The 21,565-nt window shown below is 37.7% G+C and overlaps 1 protein-coding gene across 1 annotated transcript in view; it reads left to right on the top strand.

The window, feature by feature from the left end:
• Positions 1 to 21,565, top strand: part of SLC16A10 (solute carrier family 16 member 10) — a 77,860-nt gene that overhangs the window by 26,493 nt on the left and 29,802 nt on the right. Inside the window, exons 2-3 of the mRNA XM_086482433.1 lie at positions 16,748 to 16,892; positions 20,312 to 20,750. Of these exons, the coding sequence (XP_086338559.1) occupies positions 16,748 to 16,892; positions 20,312 to 20,750 (584 nt within the window). The remainder of the gene's footprint in view (positions 1 to 16,747; positions 16,893 to 20,311; positions 20,751 to 21,565) is intronic.

Raw genomic sequence — 21,565 nt, 5'->3', positions numbered from 1 at the left:
ACAGAGCTTTCTGTGCTCCAGTCTACAGGCAAGCAGGCCTTGTTGATTATTTTGTTTTCTTTGGACTGCCTAGGGATGCTGACTGTTAAGAGCTTTTCTTTGAAGCACTTCAGTAAAGGAGCACTCGCAGTATGCTTTAGTTTCTAATAACTTGAGAATAATTGGAAAACAGATAGTATTCTTTTGTGGTCCACGCTCCCAGTAGTTAATTACTTGTGCAGTTTATTGGACTGAAATTTTTATTTGCAGTCGGTCTTGAAAGTTATTCCACACTGTACTCACAGGCAGGCATACTATTAATTCATGCTTTTTGATTTTTTTTTTGCTTTGTGATTGTACCTTCTGGTATCTTTTTTGAGTGAATCTTTCCAGTAACTTTTCTGTAATGCTGGTTCATACCATGTTATGCCATTGAGGTGAAGTTGCATGCACCGAATTTCCATATTTCCGATTAGGATTCGGTACGTCGAAGTCAGTTATTTATTCCATAAAGATGTTTGGACTTTTCTATCCTGTTTCTTCTTCGATGCTTTTGCTAATATAGTTTAGAGCAGCTGCTAAGTTCTCTGTCCTTGCAGCAGCTGGAATACAAAGCAGTGTCGTGTCCTAGCAGCTGCTCTTACACTGTCAGAGTCCTTGGGAGAAAGCACAGAGCTTCCCAGAGGTTTTCTTTATGTTAGGGTAATACCAGTAAGTGTTCTTTATCAATATAAAATCTGCTTGTGAATTTAACTGACAGAAGTGGTTGTTCTTGTCTAAGTGCCACTTCCTGAAACTACAAGCTTGGACCTGAAGGGAAAAACTAGTGTATTTTAAATAGGACTGAAACTTTTCTTTTAGTTCTTAAGTGTTTGGGAAAATAATCAGGCCAGATCTGACAGCCCAGGAGAAGTGAGGCTGCTGCAGCTTTGTGTCCCTGGTCTAGCCAGTAGTGAGGCTGAAAACGTGTTTCCGGTAGGCGTGCTCATGCAGAGGGACACGGACACCACATATGCACATGTAGACATGGCTGGCCACACAGATAAACTCTCAGACACTCAAATAACACTCACATGAACACAGCCCTGCTGGCCTCTTCCTACTCCCCTCTACCTGGACAGAATGGAGGTCTGCTAGTGAGAGAGTGTGTGTGTGCTAGTGAGAGAGTGTGTGTGTGTATGTGTCTGTATCTAGCTATAATATATGTATACACGCTTGTAATATGGATCCCTCCAGGTGCTGGGCTCAGACAGTCAGATATACAGACAGGGAGTCTCTTGCCAAGAAAAGGTTAGAAAGGAATTTATCGAGCAGACAGGACAGGCTGTGCTGATCAGGCACAGAGCATGGCCAGACAGGCATACCGACCAGCAAACTGTTTACATGGACCTGTCATGTTTATCCTCTTGTCCTTATTTTCCAACACTTGCTCCTCTCCACCTAAATTCCTCCCTGGTTCCACCCCTAAACGTCCCACAAGAAGTTCTGTGCCATCTTGAAACGCTCTTTCATGGCATCCCCCAATGTGTCCCAGGCCCCAAGGCACTAATTCCCCTCAGGCCTGAAAGTGCCTTGATGGGTGTCACACCTGGACATGGGGCTGAGGCTCCCCTGGGACAGCCTGGGGAGGCACAGGACAGGGTGTCCCCTCCACTGAGCCTGCAGCTTGGGTTCCCACCTGCTTTTGCCCCTGTGCTCTTCAGGGCATATAGAGACAGGCTGGTGCTATCGGGGTGGAAGGCTCCTGCCGTGGGCCTGGGAGGAGACGGGGCAGGTTATTTGGGCTCCCTCTCCTGCTGTTGTCTCTCTGTGCCCCTTTGTGGGTGTGCAGGTGAGCTTTTATTGCGTAACCCAACACGGCACAAATGGAGCTTGATGGAAGCCAGTCTGATACCTGTTAAGGTCAGTAGTAATAAACAATGTTTTAATCCAGGACTTCAGAGAAAAATATTATACTAGACACCGTGTGCCTGTGTCTGTTTGCTCATGGTGAGTACAAAGAGTCTTTTTAATACAGAAGCTTGAAAAGCTAAAGGCATTGGTGAAAAATGGGGGAGGAAATGAACCGGCAGTATGATTGGCTCAATTTTGTGCTGTTGTACCTATTTATTTTATAAATAAGAGCTTTGGACTTCTGATATTTTTCAGAATACAGAAAAATATTCAGTAAAACCATTGGTTTTGTTTTTAAGATAGTAGGATCTTTATTAAGCAAAACTATTCTTTAAAAGAATCTTTAGAAAGTTGTATCTGCTAACTTAACTTTCATGTTTGGATTTTTTTTTTTGGTGCAGGTATCACCTTTGGTAAAGGATCACTAATAAGTGGATCTGAAGTAAAAGAATAAGTAATGTAGGAATGTTATTGGAATAGGAAGATGTGGTTCTTGAGCTAAACAAGTTCATTCCAGATACGGTTGTTTATATATGCTTTTTATTTTCTATATATGATACAAATGCTTTATTATTCCCTTATTTTTTTGACTAATTTTACCTATGTAAAACTTAAATATTTTCTTTAGAAGTATACTCAGTATTTTGAGAACTGATTGGATGTCTTAAGCAAAACAAAATAATTTTTGCAGAGTAATACAGCATGATAAAGGAGACCACTTCTAATGCTAAAGAGTGCATATGTACTTACAATGCACAAGTAGCTCAATTATTTGCCCATTTATTTGTATTTTAAAATGAAATTGCTGTGTCTTGCTGTGCAAGTACCTGGTGCTGAGCATGAAATATGGAAGTTGTGTGAAAATGGCTATGAAAAACTGAGTTTAAATGGCTTTTTTGAATAAACTCAGTGACCTGGATAAACCTGTGACTGTGTGGAGAGAGGAGCCCAGGCTGGAGCAGGTTTGCTGGCAGGAGTTGTGACCCCGTGGGGGACCCATGCTCGAGCAGTCTGTTCCTGAAGGACTGCACCCTGTGGAAGGGACCCATGCTGGAGCAGTTAGTGAAGAACTGTAGCCTGTGGAAAGGACTCACGTTGGAGAAGGTCATGGAGGGACTGTCTCCTGTGAGAGGGACCTTATGCTGGAGCAGGGGAAGAGTGTGAGGAGTCCTCCTGCTGAGGAAGAAGGAGCTGCAGAGACAATGTGTGATGAACTGATTGCAACCCTCATTCCCATTCCCCATCCCCCTGTGCTGCTGGAGGGGAGGAGGTATAGAATTTGGGAGTAAAGCCCGAGAAGGGGGGAGTTGGGGAGAAGGTGTTTTGAGATTTATTTTATTTCTCATTTTCCTACTCTGATTTAATTGTCAATAAATTAAACTAATTTCCCCAAGTCAAGTCTGTTTTGCCCATGATGGTAACTGGTAAGTGATCTCTCCCTGTCCTTAACTCTACCTGTGAGCCTTTTGTTATATTTTCTCTCCCCTGTCCAGCTGAGGAGGGGAGTGATCGAGTGGCTTGGTGGGCACCTGGCATCCAGCCAGGGTCAACCCACCACAAATTTAAATGCTCAGCTGCAGAATATGAGCTTAAAATAAATATGAAGCTCCTTTAAAATAGTTTTGAGGAAGTGTTTGCTTTCATGTTTGACTCAGTAGTTTTTCCAAAGGAAAAAAAAAAACCCAACATTTTCGTGGTTGGGAGAGGGGGGCATGTGGTTCAACAGCTTAACAGGAAGTTTTTTGTTTAAAAAATTTTTGTACTTTACTAACTGTAAATACAATCTAAATTGTAGCTGTTACCATTGGTCAGTATTTGCAATGTATAGAGACTCTAGTCAAAGCCCTGTTGGTATTATGAACAAATAAAAACGTATAACCTCCTGCTTTTGATTTTTTTTTTCAGCCTTTCAGTACTTAAAGGGGGCCTGTAAGAAAGATGGGAGAAGTCTTTTTAGTGGAGCCTGTTGCAATAGGACAAGGAGTAAAGGTTTTAAACTAAAGGAGGGTAGATTTAGATTAGATACAAAGAAGAAATCTTTTACAGTGAGGGTGGTGAAACACTGGAACAGGCTGCCCAGAGAGGTAGTGGAAGCCCCATCCCTGGAAACATTCAAGGTCAGGTTGGACGGGGCTCTGAGCAACCTGATCCAGCTAAACATGTCCCTGCTTACTGCAAGGGGGTTGGACTAGGTGATCTTTAAATGTCCCTTCCAACCCAAACCATTGTATGATTTTTTGCAAACTGAATATTAGGCTAGATGGGACAGCTCTGAACTCCAAATCTGCTCTGAACTCCAAATCTACTAAGTGGTACTTCAACAAACTGTAGTTCATGTGTCCTGTATCTGTCAGACTGATTTATCTCAGTTGCATGTGTGAAATATTACATACTCAGCAAGTGACATTCGTGAGTTTATCAGCTGTGTATCTAATGTAAAATTACTTTGTGTGTACAAGATAGCAATTTGTTCAGGTTTTCTAGATGTGTGGCAGCCTGGGCATTTGGATTGCTGGAAATCGGATAGATAACTGCCTGAGTAGTTGGGCACTAGATTAATGAGAAATAGTTTATTGTCCCAGTGGGTGATATTGGCAGACTTGAAAATTTTGGATGGAGATGAGGCAGAACAAGGTCAAGAGTTACAGTGGCTGGTTCACTTGGTTGCAGAGTGCCCAAGCTGAGTCACGTGTGTGTGTAACTGATATAAAGGGCACATGCTGACATAGAGAATTACCCTGTCAGATATGCTTTTTCTTGTACTTGCTCTTACCAAGTTTTCCATGCATATGATTCCTTCTTCCTATTAATCCCCTGAAAGGGAGAACACTTCAATCCATTTTTGTTTTTTTTTTTTACTGGGCAAAGCCATGGTACCACTGTTACTTTATTAAGTTTTCAGTATTTAAAGGGAGCAGAATGGGAGATACGGGTGAAAGAAAATGATGTATGTAAATGCCCTTTTTTCCTCAGCCTGTGAAAACAACATTTGATTCTTAGTGTCATTTAAAAATAGTCCAGTTTTGGACTAGTCTTCCCACTTGGCAGTGTGTTTGTGATAACTGACATAAATTTATATGTAAATATTGAAAAAAAAGGTAAGCATTCCCTATGAAAGATAGGCATACTGAACTTATTTGTCACCTCACTTTACCTTAAGGTTGCTTCTTTTAAAGTCTGTTGTGGCTTTCCACATAACTTACAGCACAAAATAATGTTACAATTGCAAAGACAGAATTTTGCTGTATAGTTCAATGTTTGTACTTGTAATAATAAATGTAGGCACATGCCCTTGAACACCTGTCTGTTTTTTGGATTGAAATGTCCTGCTTCAAAATAACATTTTGTTTCTATATAAATGCGGATTCTTCCTCTCTGAAGCAGATGCTAGTTCAACAGTCAGATCTTAGCTTGAAAAATACTTGCCTGTTACAGTATCTAAGTGATTTGTGCTATAATCACTTGTTCTTCTGTCTTATTTGCTCTGTGTAATAGTATTTTGGGTTTGCTTAGCGTACTTTTTTCTTTAGGGCAAATAGTCTGTCCCTTGCCAAAAATGTGGACTTGTTTGCCTATAAAGCCCTAAATGTGATACTCTTAATGACTGTTTTGGGGTGGATAGTGGGGAATGGTGGTTTGTAACATTAGGAGATCTTTTAGGTAACAGTTTGAGTCTTGAAGATATGGATTTAAGACCTAAATTGAGTTTGATTTCTTCTACAGGGACCTACAGAACATAAGGGGAATAAATGTTGATGTAATCAAATACATGCTGTTACAGTATGTCCTGAGGATGCTCACGAAGTTAGAGACATGGTGGATCTCTTGGCCGATTCTGTTGAATTCAGAAGGATCTTTGCATGTGAAAAGTTAGGGTTAGCTTGTGAGCTGCTTGATGGCAAGCTGTGCTCCTGAACTTCAAGTAGTGTACTAAACTTACTTGTGAAGTAAGATTTCTTTATCTTGTCTGTTTTTGTCTTTATCATGGTCTCACAAGGCCTTCTAATGCTATAGAAGCAGAATGTATGCTTGTGCCATTTAAAAGGCAACCTTGATTTGCAGGTTTTGCCCCAATGCAAGTGAGGTGGGGGAAAGGAAGAAGACTAGTAGCTCCATTCAGAGCTTAGGAATTTGGGTCTTGCAGTCTAATCTGTGCTACAGCTCTAAAACACAGACCTTTGCATGACATGTTTGGTTGCAGATATGTTTGGAATATGTGTGTAACTGTTGGTTGTGACAGCAGTTAGGATCAAACCTTTCTGGCAAATCAGTGTGTCATCTTTGAAGTTAATAGCCAATACTTTCTTATGCAGAACGTTACTGATCCTAAATCAAAAGAGAACATGATCCTTGGTGTTCAACTGCTGGGTATTTAAAAAAATGAATAAAGAAACCAGTGCTAATATGGGGGAAGAGGGGGAGGGAAGGCCAGATGAAAACATGCCTGGAAATCAGATCTGGAATTCAATTTTTTAGGCCATTAGTTAAAAATGTGATTATGTTGTGCTTTGAAAACTGTCTCAGACAGTCAGCAGAAAACATTCTTGTATGACTTCTGAAAGGAAAAACAAGTGATTACAGCCATTTCTTATCGATTTGTTCCTTGTTTATTCTTCCTACCACAGCATTTTTAGACTTTATTAAGTGTCAAAGGTCAAGCTTGGTTTGCCATGAAATCCAAATGCATGTGTTTTTCTGTTAATGATTGACTTCAGCCTTCCTTTAAAGGTTCCTGAAGGCTTAATGCTTATAATCTCTACCAGCAGTATTTTGCTAACAGTACACTTTTTACTTTTGAGCTTTTGTTTTAGCTTTTACTAACTTAAGCATTTGTTTATTTTCCTCTAACTTTTAAAACTACATAGATCTGCAGTGTCTCTGGCAGTAAAAGTTTTTTGCCTATAAGAACATCTTTAACCATTTCAGGTTCCTGTTTTGTGCCTTTTAGTTTGAAGAAAATTTCATGATCAGTTTTACATGATACTTGCTTTGGATTCACCATTACTATGTGTTTTGTTGATTTGTTAAAGGAGTAACCAATAAGCAAAAAAGCCCCCGAAACTCTGCCTAACCTTGTGTTATAGTGAGTGTAAATTAGATCGTAGTTAAATAATTGGCTAGCTGCAGTGATATAGGATGTTTCATTCATGTCAGTGCATGAATACCCATTTTTCTGACTTTTCTGGTTTTCTGCTGCTTATGCTCACAAGGATGTGATGTCAGTAGAATTCTGATTTTGTGTTGTTACTTATGAAGGCAGAGGGTGAAACTAGTCCAGTCCTATTGTAAATGGTGAGCTTGAGGAGGGTCAGTATATTAAGGATATATGTGAATCTCTTCTAGCACTTGGTCTTCAATCTCTGTCACACATCACGTCAAAGAACATTTATGGTGTATAAAACCTTGGAAGAAATTGGTGTATGTTCTGACTTGATACAGTGTTTAGTTTTGTTCCTTACTCTTGCTATAAGTTTGTTTTGCTAATTTTACAAGATAGTGTCAAGTTTATGCTTCTTTCCACCTTGTTGCATCAAGATCAAAATGGCACATACAAGCCCGAAGTATCAAGACACGTATACTGAGGAGATGTTAAGCACAAGCACAGGGTGGCTTACAGGTGTTTGTAAAATCTGTGAGTCCAATCTTTTAATTCAGAATAAACTAATCCAGACTGTTTGATAATGACTTAATGTCTGCTGAAAACAGGATATGCTTTCATGCTCGTGATATGGAAACAAGGTGTCTGTTCAAAGATCTCTTTATTGGGATTCAGTGGATCATACATAGTTCTTGGTTTCCAACTCATTATAACTACCAGTATCTTTCAGTAATAAGGTTATTCAGTGAAATACTTGTTCCTCAGGGACAGGATAAAAAGAAAGAGTGGGGAAAAAACAATGTCTTGTGTTCCTGTCAGATACTTCCACTAGTCCCTGGTTCATAAATCTTTGTATATTGGCCATGGTCTCTTTGAGTATGTGGTAGAAATCTGATTAGATCCTTTATAGGTAATTCTGATTCTTAAAGCCTGTTCAGGATAGTGTTGGTGTCCAAAAGAGATTATATTTCCTTGCGCTAAATTATTTTTTCCCAGAATATATTAGAATTTTCATTTAAATTGGGATTTAATTTTTTTTCCCTTAGATAGTATGCTTTTAAGGGAGAGCCAAGCCGAGACATCTGCAAACTATACACTTGGAAGTAAGCAAACTGAAAGCTGTAGTCATGTAACCTGAGTTCAGAGTATAGGATACTTCCTGTGGCAGCGTTATGTCATAATTTATTTTTAGTCCCTGAACACATACTTTCTCTAATGGGATCAGCAGATCCCTTTTGAATAGAACAACCAGTGCACTCTTTTGACAGTAGGAATTCTAGATGTGTCAATATGTGCACTTCAGCGTCCGCTTTCCTTTTCTACTGACATACTGTTCTGTGATCTGTGGATTGCTCAGTGATGGGAACAGCTCTGTAGAAATGCAGTTGCTCTCCCTTTTGCGTGTACAACTAATGAAATTCCTCAAAAATCGTGAGAAGCTACTGAGCAGTGTCTGAAACAATTTTCACAGCTGTGTGTAAGCAAGATATGTAGCACAAAGCATTTGATGTTGTCTTTGGGTAATGATAGGTTGGATAAAAATAGGATTGGCAATTTCCAGCAGGCTGACCTACAGAGGCTCTCCGTGGACATAGAGGGATATTTGGGTACTTGCTGGATCTCATGGTTCGGTTGCTCTCTTGGTTACGTAATTTCTGTTGAACAATTCCCTCTCTTGGAAATTACTAGCTTTTCTCTGGAGAAATTATAATAGATAATGGACAAAAGAGGATGTATCTGAAGTGCCTCAGGCAAAGGGTAACCCAGTGCTGCTGGGCACAGGCAACCAGAATAGAATGATATTGATGGAGAAAGTAGGGGGGAGATATAGTAGTTCTAAGCAATGAAACTTACATCTATAATGCTAACAATAGGTTTCATAAGATCTACTTGTAAGGATCTATTTGGCTTAGAATTCAAGGATACCCTTGACTCCTTCCCATTTCCTGAGGGGAAAAAACCCCAAGTTTTAATCTTATGGCTTATTTCTATTTTTCTCCTTACCTGAAGGAGTCTTTACATCATTCTAAGATTCACAAACAAGGGATTGGTCGTTGGCCTAATATTGCCAAAGTATGCTTTATTTTCCTGAAGAACTGCTAATGATCTTCAGAATCAAATTTTTCAAGAAGCAGGGGTTTAGAACAGTATTTTTCCATAAATTGTAATGCCTTAGAATTGAGTTCGAAGAAACTCTCGTTGTTTGGTCTGATACCCCTCACTCAAAGCAGGGCCAAGTTAAAAAATATGTCTAATTGGAATATCCTTTATTGCAGTTTCAGTTGTTTTTTGTCCTGTCACTGTGCACCACTGAAAAGAAATGAGCTCTATATTCTGTGATAAGCACCTGTTAGATATATAGAGGCACTAATTGTATTCCTTTTGAGCTGCTGGTTTTATTTGCAGGCTGAACAAATTCAAACTTTGTAGCCTGTCCTCATAGGTGAGTGTGCTGGTGGGTGGCTGTTAGACTTGCTGAGTTCTTGTGTTACTGCTGAGTGATTAATATGACAGATTAAGTTCAGTGTATGTAGATGTCTCATGGGAAGAAATAGAATCCAAATACATGCTGGAAAAAAGGCCTCTACATTAGTCATTACCATTAGCGGGAAAATAATGTCATGGATAGTTTTCTAGAAGTTTTTACTCTGAAGCAGTTGCAATATGTTCTTAAAAAAAAAAAGAGGGGAAAAAAGGAAGGATAATTAGGAGAAGAGAATGAAAAAAATGTTGTGGTAGCACAGAAACTTTTTGTTTGTCCCACTTTAAATGCTGTATGCAGTTCTGAATACTCTGTTTCAGAATGGTACAATTAGGCTCAGTATAAAGGGGAAGAGGGAAAAGTGCATCTTCTACACAAAGACTAAGTCAAAAAGATGCATCATTTTGGAGAAGAAACTAGTATGAACAGATCTGATAAAGGCATATGAAATCACAGGTTGCAAGAGGAAGTTTAGCAGGGATGATTAGTTATTATTTCTTACAGCAGAGTAAGAAGTATGAACTGGTTCAAAGCACAAGGGAGTTTATTTTTTTTATGTGGTGCTGGTGCCTGAGCATGTTCTGTAACTGGTTACAGTAAAATGCAGTGAAGCCAAGGTAATATTGATGGAACTAAATGTTCTTGAAGAATGTTTAGATGCACCTTTCTGCTTAGGAGGTTTCTACGCTGCTTATTGCTGGATTTTGGAAGGACATAGCCAGGGAAAAAGTATTGCAGGATGCTAGCCCTTCTTCAAATGTTCTTTGTCTAAGTATTTTGTGGTGGTCAGAAACAGGATACTGGGCTAAATCAGTCTTTGATCTGCACAGTATTGTAGTTATTTTGTTCCTAAAAATAAGTGCCATGTAAATATGATTATGCAGGCAAGGAGTTATTAACACTACCTGGAGATGAGCAAAGTATCTCCAGAGATAACTTTGAACAACTACTTCTGTTTCCTCCAAAACAGGATCTCTCAAATTCCTGAGCTACACTTGTAACAAACCTTCTTATGGAAGTAAATCTTCAGCTTTGCTGAAGAGAATGTCCTATGTAAATGGGCATAAGAGACGTGGAGGTCCTTCGCACAGTCTGTGGTTGAGTCATGGAGTAGTTTGCTGTAAGATGTGGACATTGAAAATGTGTAAGCGTTTCAGGAGAGGATGGCAGTTCATGGAGGAGAAATTGCCATTTTATTGATAAATACACTGAAAAAACCCTGTGATTTCCAAATTTGTTCAGTAGGAAAAAAATTCTCAAAACCTGGCTTAGGAATTCCCTCAGCTGTTAATGGTTTGAAGCTGGGAGAGTATATACAGGCTTCCTGATTCTTGCATAAATCATAACTAATAACTTAATGGAAGCATGAAGATTTTCATATTGTAAATATTGTCCTTCCCTTTTCTCCAAGTATTTTTATAAAATATAGGGAAAATCCTCCTAAATATTATTAAAGTTGAGCTTTCAGAATATACTAAATGCTGTTATTTAAGCAGTTATATTAACTCTGCATTATGATTTTATTGTAATAGGCTACTTCTGCACAAATCTTATCTGTGTGAGACAATGAAACATTTTTAAACACCTGCCACTTATGTAACTTGGCCTATATTGTTTATTTTACACAATCATTTTAAAAGAATTTATTTTAGAAGTCTGCTTTGTAGAGTACTTTCCACAAAACAATAAGAATTTCACATACTTTCAGTATGAGAGAAGTATTATTTCCATCTTATAAATCAAGAGATTAACTCTGAAACAGTTTGTCTGTGATTCTGTACTTTCTGCTTTCTGCTCGTTATGAGTTAACGCAAGAATTTCTCATTATCTGGCATCATTATAGTTTCTACCTAAAAGTACTACCAGTGTAGTATGGCCTAACTACTGTACTGGTTACATAATGAGATGGTGGGAGAACTGATTTTTAGGAAGGCTATCTGACAGTGAGCAGAGGTACTGGTTTAGGGGATGGTTGGCCAGTCTCTGCACATGAGAATTTTTTATACTAAATGTAGAAAGTTTGATCTCACTTTCTATAGTTTGTGCTTCTGTCTTAGTGTGTGTTGTGCCCAACAGATTATTCTGCAGCTATCCAGTGAACTGTAATTTTACTGCTGTCTTGGTTTGCTGCATTAGCTACACAAACACACATATCTGATTTTTTTTTTAAATGTGGGAAAACAAAATATTTTTTAGTTGACTTTTGAATCCTCAATTTAAATATTCTTCTCCTCGCTTGCCTCATACCACTTGTCTTCCAGATAGTAGCTTTGTGTTCCCTATCTCAACCAGAACTCTCAGGAAGATATTAAAAAAATTCTTGATGTTTATTAAAGAATGAAGGGTGTTATTACTGTGTTAAGCCATCCACTTGAAAGATGCTTTTGAGGATAAAACTGATAAGATTGTTATTGTAGTGCATAGAAAAATTTTGATTGTGAAGAGGAATGCTATGGATGAGTAGTCTTTATTTACATTTATGCACAATAAAGCATTCCAATGCCATATGGTATTAATGCTTTCTTTCTGTTGTCTTGGAAATTCTAGTGCTTGAGTTGAAAGGCTGAACTAAAACATTTAATAGCTTGGCTTGTAGTTTGGTAGATAAATATATATTACGTAATCTGGCTGTGATGATGGGAATGATTTTGTGAATGCTCAGATATTAGATACTGTATTTATAGCTGGAGACAGAAGACACTTTGAAATAAGGCTGACTTTTAAAAACTCATGGTAAAATAGCGTATTTGTGGAGTATGTGGTATAGTTTCATTATTGTAGACTCTTGAACAGAGAAGTAAAGAAAATGAGCGCACATACTCAAATCATAGCTGAACTACATTTGTAGTGAACTGATAAGAAAAGAAAATGTAACTGACTTTTCATTTTGGAATAATTTTAGTTATAATGAACTTTGGGTTGTTTGTAGTCTAGTGTGCGTTTCAATGGCACAGAAGCAGACTTTTCAGTATAGATGCTATCAATAAGCTCTTTGGTCTGATATTTTTATCTTAAGGATAACTTCTCTTCCATCTTCTAGGGATGTTTGGGAATTGGTTATTTTGCAATTACATGTTTTGAGGAGCTAATTCTTAAACCTTCCTTAAGGCACTGGAAGTTAAGTCCTTAAAGTAAGACCAGCTTCTATAGCAATGTAGAGTCTGCCTGAGATGCAGCCCTCACCGTGCTGTGCAGTGGTAGCTAGATAACACACCAGTGTTTTGACTACTGCTGAGTAAAGCTCACACAGCACCAAGGCTGTTTCCCCAACACTTCCCCAGTAGGCTGGGGGTGGGTAAAATCTTGGGAGGGGATATAGCCAGGACAGCTGACCCAAACTGACCAAAGGGATATTCCATACCACATGACGTCTGCTCAGAAATATAAGCTGGGGAAAACATTTGTTTCACGTTTGTCATCCGGAGCCACTGCTATGCGTACTGGAGCCCTACTTCCCAGAAAGTGGCTGGACATCACCTGCTGATGGGAAGTAGAGAATAAGATCTTCTGTTTTGTCTTTGCTTCTGTGCGTGGCTTTTGCTTCATTAAACTCTTTATCTGACCCACGTGCCTGTTGTTGTATTTTCTCTCCCCTGTCCAGCTGAGGGGGTGAGAGTGATAGACTGGCTTTGGTGGGCACCTGGCATCTGGCCAGGGCGAAACCACCACAGGCAATCAAAATGTTTTGTGTATGAATATGAATGCAGTTATATGTAGCAATTAGGCGCTGTATTAGTATCAGAATTAGCAGCTCTGGAATGTAGCCAGCTTGTGGCCAGGAAAGCAGCCAATAGCCTGGAGGAGAAAGGTTTTAATACGTAATAACTGCTCTAGAGAGCTCTCATTATTCTGGCAAGCTGCATTTATAATTCTTCATATTACTTATTAGGGACAGTTGCGATTTCTGTTTAAAAAATGTGGAAGACAATTTGCTGTACCTTTTTATACTGAGTGGAAAAAGTGGAAGAACACTTGAAAATTTGCTCAAACTTACTTGAGCAAAGTGGAATTGAAAAATTACTTGGATTGAGTATATTTGGTATATTTTATAGTCACCAATGTGTCTTCATAGGATCAAGATATTACAGCAAGAATTATTTGCCTTAAGGAAATTAATGACTTACACATGTGCTGTTCTGTTTATATCTTTGGTGCTAGGTTTCTTCTAGAGGATGAATACAGTATATTGTCTTGAGCTATGCACACATGTGAGACTAAACTTCAAGAACATTCTTTTCATTAAATAATGACGCTGTTCATAAAAGACATGCCAACAACATCTCTTTGAGTTACATTTCTGTAGGACACAGGAGCCTTCTATTAAGTCGAAGTTGTAATCCTGTTTCTGTTAGGCAGATACATGGCAAAGCATGGGCTCCCACTGCTGCAGTTTAACCACAGTGCCGTTCTGAAGCACTTCAGCTAAGGCCATTGTCCTTCCTCTTAACTGTCTGTTGTGTTGAAAAGCAGTGGGAACCTTTCTTCTCCTTTAGGCTTTGCCTGTCACTGCTGTAACAAAAAGGAGAGGATCAAGTGATAAGGAAGGTGTATTGCTTTCATTAGTACCTGGAAGCATGAAGAGACAAAGTGGGCCTGTTGTTAACTGAATGTGATTTGAGCTGAATGTTTTCACTTCAGGCTTTTATATTCCAATTACTTTATTAGCTGTATAAGCCAATAAAAAGTACTGTAAACTATTTGATTTCACTAAGGAGAATGCTAATTGAATCAGCCTGTGTTAACTGGAAATTTGGACTACTGGACTCGTTACCTGTATGGCTCTGAAGTGTTTAGTCTGTGATTTTATGCAAGCTACTTAAAGTCTGTTTCAGTTGCCTGGTTTCTTCACTTGTTTGTCTCCATCCTGGGGTGCATGTACCTGTCCATGTAAGATTGGATTCTCATAACCAGTAATCTCTGGTGGGCTTATCTAGTGCCACAGTTGCCTTTGTGTCTTCTCATACCAAGGCAGGAAGGCTGGCAGGAAGTTCAGCCATTCCATGGTACCTTCATACCACTGTGAATCTGATGACAGTGAGACTTGCGATGCCTGCTTCTCAAGATATAGCTGCCTTTTCTCTTGGCCTTGCAGGTACCCCAAGTGTCACAGGTAGTCTGTGATTCTTAGTGCTGCCCTCCAAGTCATACAGAGGACTGTTCATGGTGGTGGAGCTACCATTTATTTGGGGGGGAGCCAGGAAGCCGTGGACATACTACCTCCTCGTGTTTGCAGTTTTCTTTGGGCAGTAGAACCGTAGGCTCTATATAGCTCTCTCTGGGAAAGATGAGGAATCTTGTAGAAGTTGGACTTCTTAAAAGCTTTGCAGCTGGCTGGTCTCTGGCCTGTATGACAGCTTTTACTCCTCCTGACTCCTGCTTACAGATTGTAGTTGGTATAATGTTACCTTGCAACATCAGGAGCCATCTAGGCTGTAAAACAAGACAGATCTTCTAAGTCATCTCTTGCCACATTGAAGATGCGTTTGAGCCTTCCTTGACTGCACAGAAAGGACAGACCTTTCATAAATTTGGTCTTTGCCTTTCAGTCAGTGTCACAGGGGCCTTGTTCTTCCTACCCTTTTGTGCTCTCACTCCATACAGCTCATGTTTCTGTTGCAGAGGTGCAAGGCTGGCAGGGCCATCTTGTCTGGGTTAATCATAGCCAGGAAATATCCATAAAAGTACCTCACTCCTTCAGATTGTGCCTTGAAACTCCACTGTATTTATCACATGCTCAGAGAATCCCAGTAACACTTCCCCCGCCCCAAACAGTTAGATCATGGTTCATTGAGATCATTGTTTGCCCTAAAATAAAGGTTTTATTTCTTACACTCTCACTTCTGTTTTTCCTCTAGCCATCTGTTCTCTTTTGTCTTTCATTTACATTGTAAACTCTTTGAAGAAACAATTTTTTTTTGTTTGCTTGTTTGTTTTGCTCTGTCATCGTTAGAGCCTTGCACAATGGGGTCTTCGTCAATGTGTAGGGTTCTTTGGCGCTTTAACAACACTACTTCTAAGTCTTGGTATCGATGGATATACTTGCAAATATTCTTCATTAGGTCTCTTGGTTGTATTTCTTTTCCAGATAATTTTATTTGCCCTTATCACTGCATCGTAATTGTTTATCTGTGTCTTTTAGATATTCTATATAAAAATCTAATTAAGTTACTTTTTTAAAAAGCTGTTCCAGGTTGAAAGTCTTTCATCTTCCGTACAATTCAAAAAGAAGTTTTCCAATGCATCTTGCATCAGCAGCTTTTTCCACTATCCTTTTAGACCATTTCTGCCCTCTCCCAAATAGATGGGGACATTTACCCACCTGAATATATTTGTTGTAGCCATTGTGCTACAGCAGCTTGTTTTACCTTTATGCCCTGGGAGAACTGTTGAGTGTAACATCAGTAATGCATGTTCGAAAGAATGATTAGATGATAGCAGGTAAATGACATGGTTTTGAACACCTGTTTGAGGTGAAGTAGAAAGTTGACTTTTAATTTAAAATTAATCAAATTCTCTTCTGCCTAAATTATTTGAAGATATTTTTGGTATACTTGGAATATAAAACATGCTTGTGGCTGAAACTTTAGTGTACTTATCTGAACCGAGTCTTAATGACCTAAAGACTCATTTATAAACAAAGTATAGTTTTAACAATGTCTGTAAAGTGGAGCAGTATCAGATGTAGTGGTATTTTCCCATTATATATGGAAATGGTTGCATTAGCTCAAATTCGTTTAGTTTAAAGTCAAGTCGTATTCCTAATGTGTATATTACAGTATAAAAGCCTATTGTTGTTAGTTTACTCATTATTAATGTTCAGTAGGATCTAGGTTTATGTAATTAAGTTAAAAATGTGTTAAATTTTTCAGCAAACCTAGCTGTTTAAAGTCATCAAAGCCTAGAATTAAATCAAGTGAAATGTGCTAATTGATGTCAGCATAGATATGGAGCCTCAAAGGTATCTTTAATGACCTAGTCATCAGTTACAGTACTAGGTTAGTTACTGGAGGAATCGTTGTGTTTATAAGGAAGGGGAGGAAGGTAAAAGTAATAACTTCTGTAGCTAATTCCATTCCTTGAGCTGATGAAGTCTAGATTAGTTGATTTAAGTAAATTGGTCAGGCTCTTTTACCATGTTAGGTAAATATATTTAAAAATGTATTTAAATATTTCTAAAATAGTTACCCAATTGTTACTGAAACTTCTACCTAAGATTTTATGTTGCTGAACTAAAATACTAGCTGAAAGCTTAAATGACTTGGTCTTCTAAAATGCTGTCTTTTTCTGTTTTGTAGCATGGGTGAGCTCTCTTTCTATGGGGATGGTCTTCTTCTGTTCTCCGATAGTCAGCATATTCACAGACCTGTTTGGTTGTCGGAAAGTAGCTGTTATTGGAGCTGCAGTAGGGTTTGCCGGACTCCTTTCAAGTTCTTTTGTAAGGTAAAAAAATTCTTTTCTTTACATTCAAAGTATTTTATCACTTTTACAGTGTAGAGGTAATGCTGATCTATGAACAGAATTTGAAGGAGTAAGCAGTGCTGCTTCATATCTGTTAGAGTAGAAACTTTGTTTTATTTGTTTTTGTCTTGCTAGCTACGACTTGTGAAATCTCCAAATGGTACTTTCAACTTTAAAAGTAATTTTAAAAATACAATACAACCTAATAACAGCATTCCCTATTTAACAGGAACCACTATGTATAAATGTATCAACAGCAAGACTAATGCTGTAAGATCACCAGTATTGTCCTGGATAAACTTTTTTTGTTTGCTTGATGTATGCTGTGTTTTAGCAGGTACATAAACATTGTTTGTTGTAGCCCCCTGCCCTGTCCCCTCAACTTGCTTTTAAAACACTGTTTTAATGTTGATAAATATGCAGTAAGACCTCCAGGAAGGTGTTAATGTTCTAGTAAAATTTGGTATATTCTTCTGTTCATACTGGTCTAATTGCCAAATACAGAGATAGTAAAAACCTTGGTATAATGACACGTACTTAGGGATTATTTGCTTTATTAAGAAAAATCTGAGTTCGTTCTTGTGTTATTGAAACAACATGAACAGTAGTTGAATGTTGTTTTTCCTCCAGATTATGCTTCATTTTGTACACTTTTGTAACTTTTTCAGAGTAAGTGCTAAGAAGTTCAGAAGTGCCTCATTTGTTGGACATGCCCAGTAGATGAGGGAACAGGAAATTTCCTCAGTTATTCTAGTCTTCAGCAGAAATTGGTTAGTGAAGACAGGGTGAGAAGTAGAAGGAAATTAAGCCACAATTACCTCTAGTTCTGTCTGCTTGATCTGCCCCCCCCCCCCCCCCCCCTTAGCAGAGTAAGTACAGGAACAATCAAAAGCAAAATTCAGAAGAGTTTCCTACATAGACAAAAATGTACCTATACAGACAAGCTTGTGAAAATGTCTTTTCTATGCCTGTACTCGAAACCAGATAGCTGTGAGCTGGCTGTGGTCTGGATGGATGAATATCCACGCTGTGTGGCACTGAGCTAATATGTCTAGTTTGGGCATATGTCCCCTAATGGGAAAACATACCCACAAATTTACAGGAAGACAAATAGTTCTATCTTAGGTACTGAGACTAGTGTTTATATTTATTCTTGGAATAACTTGTATTTATGGAAAAAAGAAAACTTTGTTTTCTTGTTACTTAAGCAGGTTTCCGATTTTTTTTTTTTTTTGGTTAATCCAAGTGCAAATATTTTGTTTAATCTGTTTTATTAAAGCAAACAAACATAAACCCTCTTCCTGATATGTTTTAAGAGTCTTGTTACCACAGGTGAGGCAACAACTAAAAGAAGGGATCTTGGAAAAGTTTTTCTTCCTCCTTGCTTCACAGTAATTTAAGTGATGAATAATAAAACAGTCTTGTTATTATAAATTAAACCTGTTGATAAAGGAAAGGTATTTTTTTCCTTTGAACAGAATTCTATCATCCTTGTGTTGTCCTGATATCTGGTGGAACAAGGACACAGAAGAGGCATGCAAAAGGAAGTTATTTTGTAAAGGTTTAAAAAAATAGCTTATTTAAATTTTGTTTTAGAATTTGACCACTTTGAGATGAGAGGTGAATTCGTGTTAGAGTACATGCCATGCTAACGTGCATTCTTGGTGTTTCATTATGTTATTTACAGTAAAATGATTTATGCCTATGATGTCAGTTAATTGCGGGAGTATAGATCAGATATAGAAGTCAATGTACTAAAAGTAAAATACTGTACAGGAGATAAATGTAAATATGATTTACTGCTTTTGGTGCATCCTGATTTCTGAACATAAATTTTATCTCTTAGGAAGCTGAGATGTAAGAGCATTTATAATGCAGGAAAACCTTTTACTCTGTGTGTCATGCTGCAAACACTTTGAATGAATCTACAGATGGAAGCAGAAGTTCTCTGTCCTTACTGTACTATGTTCCTCCTCTCATTTTATAACTTCTGTTTTTATTTTTCCTCATGATTTCCATTGATAAAGGTAATCAGTCTTTCCCCCTTATGTTGTTTCTGCTGGCTTCTCATGTATAATCAGTTTTAGAAATCGATAGTTTCATGTAGAAAGCAACGTTATGTTACACAAATATTCTTTTTCATAACAATACACAAAACCAGAGTTCCTGGTGTCAGACCTTTGTTAGTCAAATATTATTTTCTAAGAATTTCTGTAATTCCTTGGGAAGCTTGTGGTGGAGTGTGTTTTGGTATAGAGGGATGCTGGCAGGTAACATCCTATGATGAAAAGCACTACATAAAGCATTCATACTCCTTAAAAAAAAAGTTAATAATTTAGCTAATTGGTTAAATGGTTTTCTGTAAGTGCTTTAAAAGCAGGTGTTTGCTGGTAGAAAAGAGCCTGTGGTTCATAGAAATTTTTTAGTGCTATGTTTTCTAAGTAAATCGTCATGTGTCACATCAGGAGTCTTGCATAAAAGCATTCCTCACACATTGCTTCCTTCATCTAAATGTAAAAAATGTTTCTTTTGAGTTAATAATACTATGATAATAATTTAATTATACTAACACTGTTACTTCATACTGTTAAGATTTCTAGTACAAGTACCTTCTAATGTCACGTGTCTGCCTATGATCTAATACAATGGCTCTGCTTCATTTCAGTTGTATGGTAGATGGTAACGGTGGAGTACCTTGTGATGAAGATCCTTCTTAATATGAGCTTCATTCTTTATTAACACTTTTTTGTATTTCTTCCTTAGCATATATGATATCTGGATCAAACCACTGAATTTAGAATATTTAATAAAAAAGAGATTATTTGTGTAAAAAAATTAATACCTAAGAAGTCTATAATTTGCTAATGATGTATTATATTACCAAAACTTGATAGTATTTTAATGTTTTATTTTTCATTATTAATGATGTTTACTACTTCTGCTATTGTATTTTCATAATAAACTATGTAAATACTTAATTTTTCTGGGTTCATGAAGAATGTTCAGTATTACATTTGAACTGCTAGCACAGCGAAGAAATGTGTAAATTAAACAATATAATTTTCTTTGGAAAAGAAAAAACCAAAAATCCAGCAATGGTCAAACTTGTGTTTGGCTAATTTACCCTGATGATGATTTTTAAAACTTTCTTTTAGTCAGACTATTAGGTGTAATTATACTTAAATATATTTTTGCCTTTTTACCTGGTTGGTGAATTCTGTGAAATTTTCAGTGGAAGGAATAATTGCTGAATTAAGCTGACACTGTGTTTTGATTATATAAGTACATACAAACTCTTCTGTAAATGGGTCAATTTATTGAAAAAACTGTCTTGCATATGGTAGGTGAATGTGTTTGTACAAAACACTGATTTTTTTTTTTTCTTTTTTCTTTCAATGTAGCACCATTGAACCTCTGTATTTCACCTACGGAATCTTATTTGCCTGTGGCTGCTCATTTGCGTACCAGCCATCCTTGGTCATTCTTGGGCACTATTTCAAGAAACGCCTCGGACTAGTGAATGGCATTGTCACTGCAGGCAGCAGCTTGTTCACCGTGTCACTGCCCTTCCTCTTGAGAGTTCTGATTGATTCTGTTGGCTTATACAACACCTTGCGGGTCCTGTCCGTCCTTATGTTTATTCTGTTCCTGGCTGGTTTTACGTACAAACCTCTCGTTTCCGACACCAAAGACAAGGAGGGAGGAAAGAAGGGAAAGTTCAGACTTCCTCCTGGAAAAAAGATTTGCAATTTCTCCGTTTTCAAAGTTCTCAGTTATCGAATCTGGGCTTTTGGGATCCCAGCTGCACTTTTTGGATACTTTGTGCCTTATGTTCACTTGGTAAGTGCATGTTTCTTCCTACATACGATGTATTTAAAACTACAGCTATTGCCTTTTGTGTTATGGACTAAGAACATGACTGCTGATAGGAAGCAATATTTAAAGTGCAAGTTGTGTTGGGGAGAAACACGAAATTAATTTTTGTTGTCTGTAATTGAAAGAGATTCCAGGGCTCTAATCAGAACTATTAGTTAAACCAGTTAAATTGTAGGTTCCTTGTTCTCAATCTAAGTTTTAAAATACTTTAACCATGAAAAGAGACATTTGAAAAGTATTCTGTACTATTCCAAAGAGAATTCTTCATTTTTCTACTTGGCTGAGTACATTGCCAATGATATTTCTGTGTTTCAGAGGAATAATGGAAGGAGTAAATAATAGAAAATGGGTAAAACTTCTGATTTTTGTTCCTTTAAATTGAGGTATGTTTGTTAAAATATGTATTTTTAGGGTATACTTTATTGACCATTTTCCAGGTTTATTAAAAGCAAAATACTTGGATTTTTCTGTCTCTCAAACTTCAGCTTTGTAGTTTACCACTATAGCACTAATATAACTGGTCCTGTTATCTGGTGCTTCCAGCTGCCAATTCAGCTGGTTTTTATTGCTGACTGCAGTAACTAATAAAGCTTTAGCTTCTGATGATGGGGTAGCTGTCAATCAGCTGTTTCTTATATGTGTGCTAATGTTAACTTGTTTCTCTAGCAGAATTTTTTTCTGTAGTACACTGTTAATCTAAAATTTTGATGCATCTGGGAGATGCATTACATTAAATGTATCTGGCTGGCACTCATTGCGCTGTTTGCTTAAATGGCAGA

Source organism: Leptosomus discolor, chromosome 2 (genome assembly GCF_034619465.1).
Source record: "Leptosomus discolor isolate bLepDis1 chromosome 2, bLepDis1.hap2, whole genome shotgun sequence".
In the NCBI taxonomy this organism is placed as follows: Eukaryota; Metazoa; Chordata; class Aves; order Leptosomiformes; family Leptosomidae; genus Leptosomus; species Leptosomus discolor.
The sequence above is the reverse complement of the archived record's forward strand: the minus strand, read 5'-3'. Positions and strand labels throughout refer to the sequence as shown.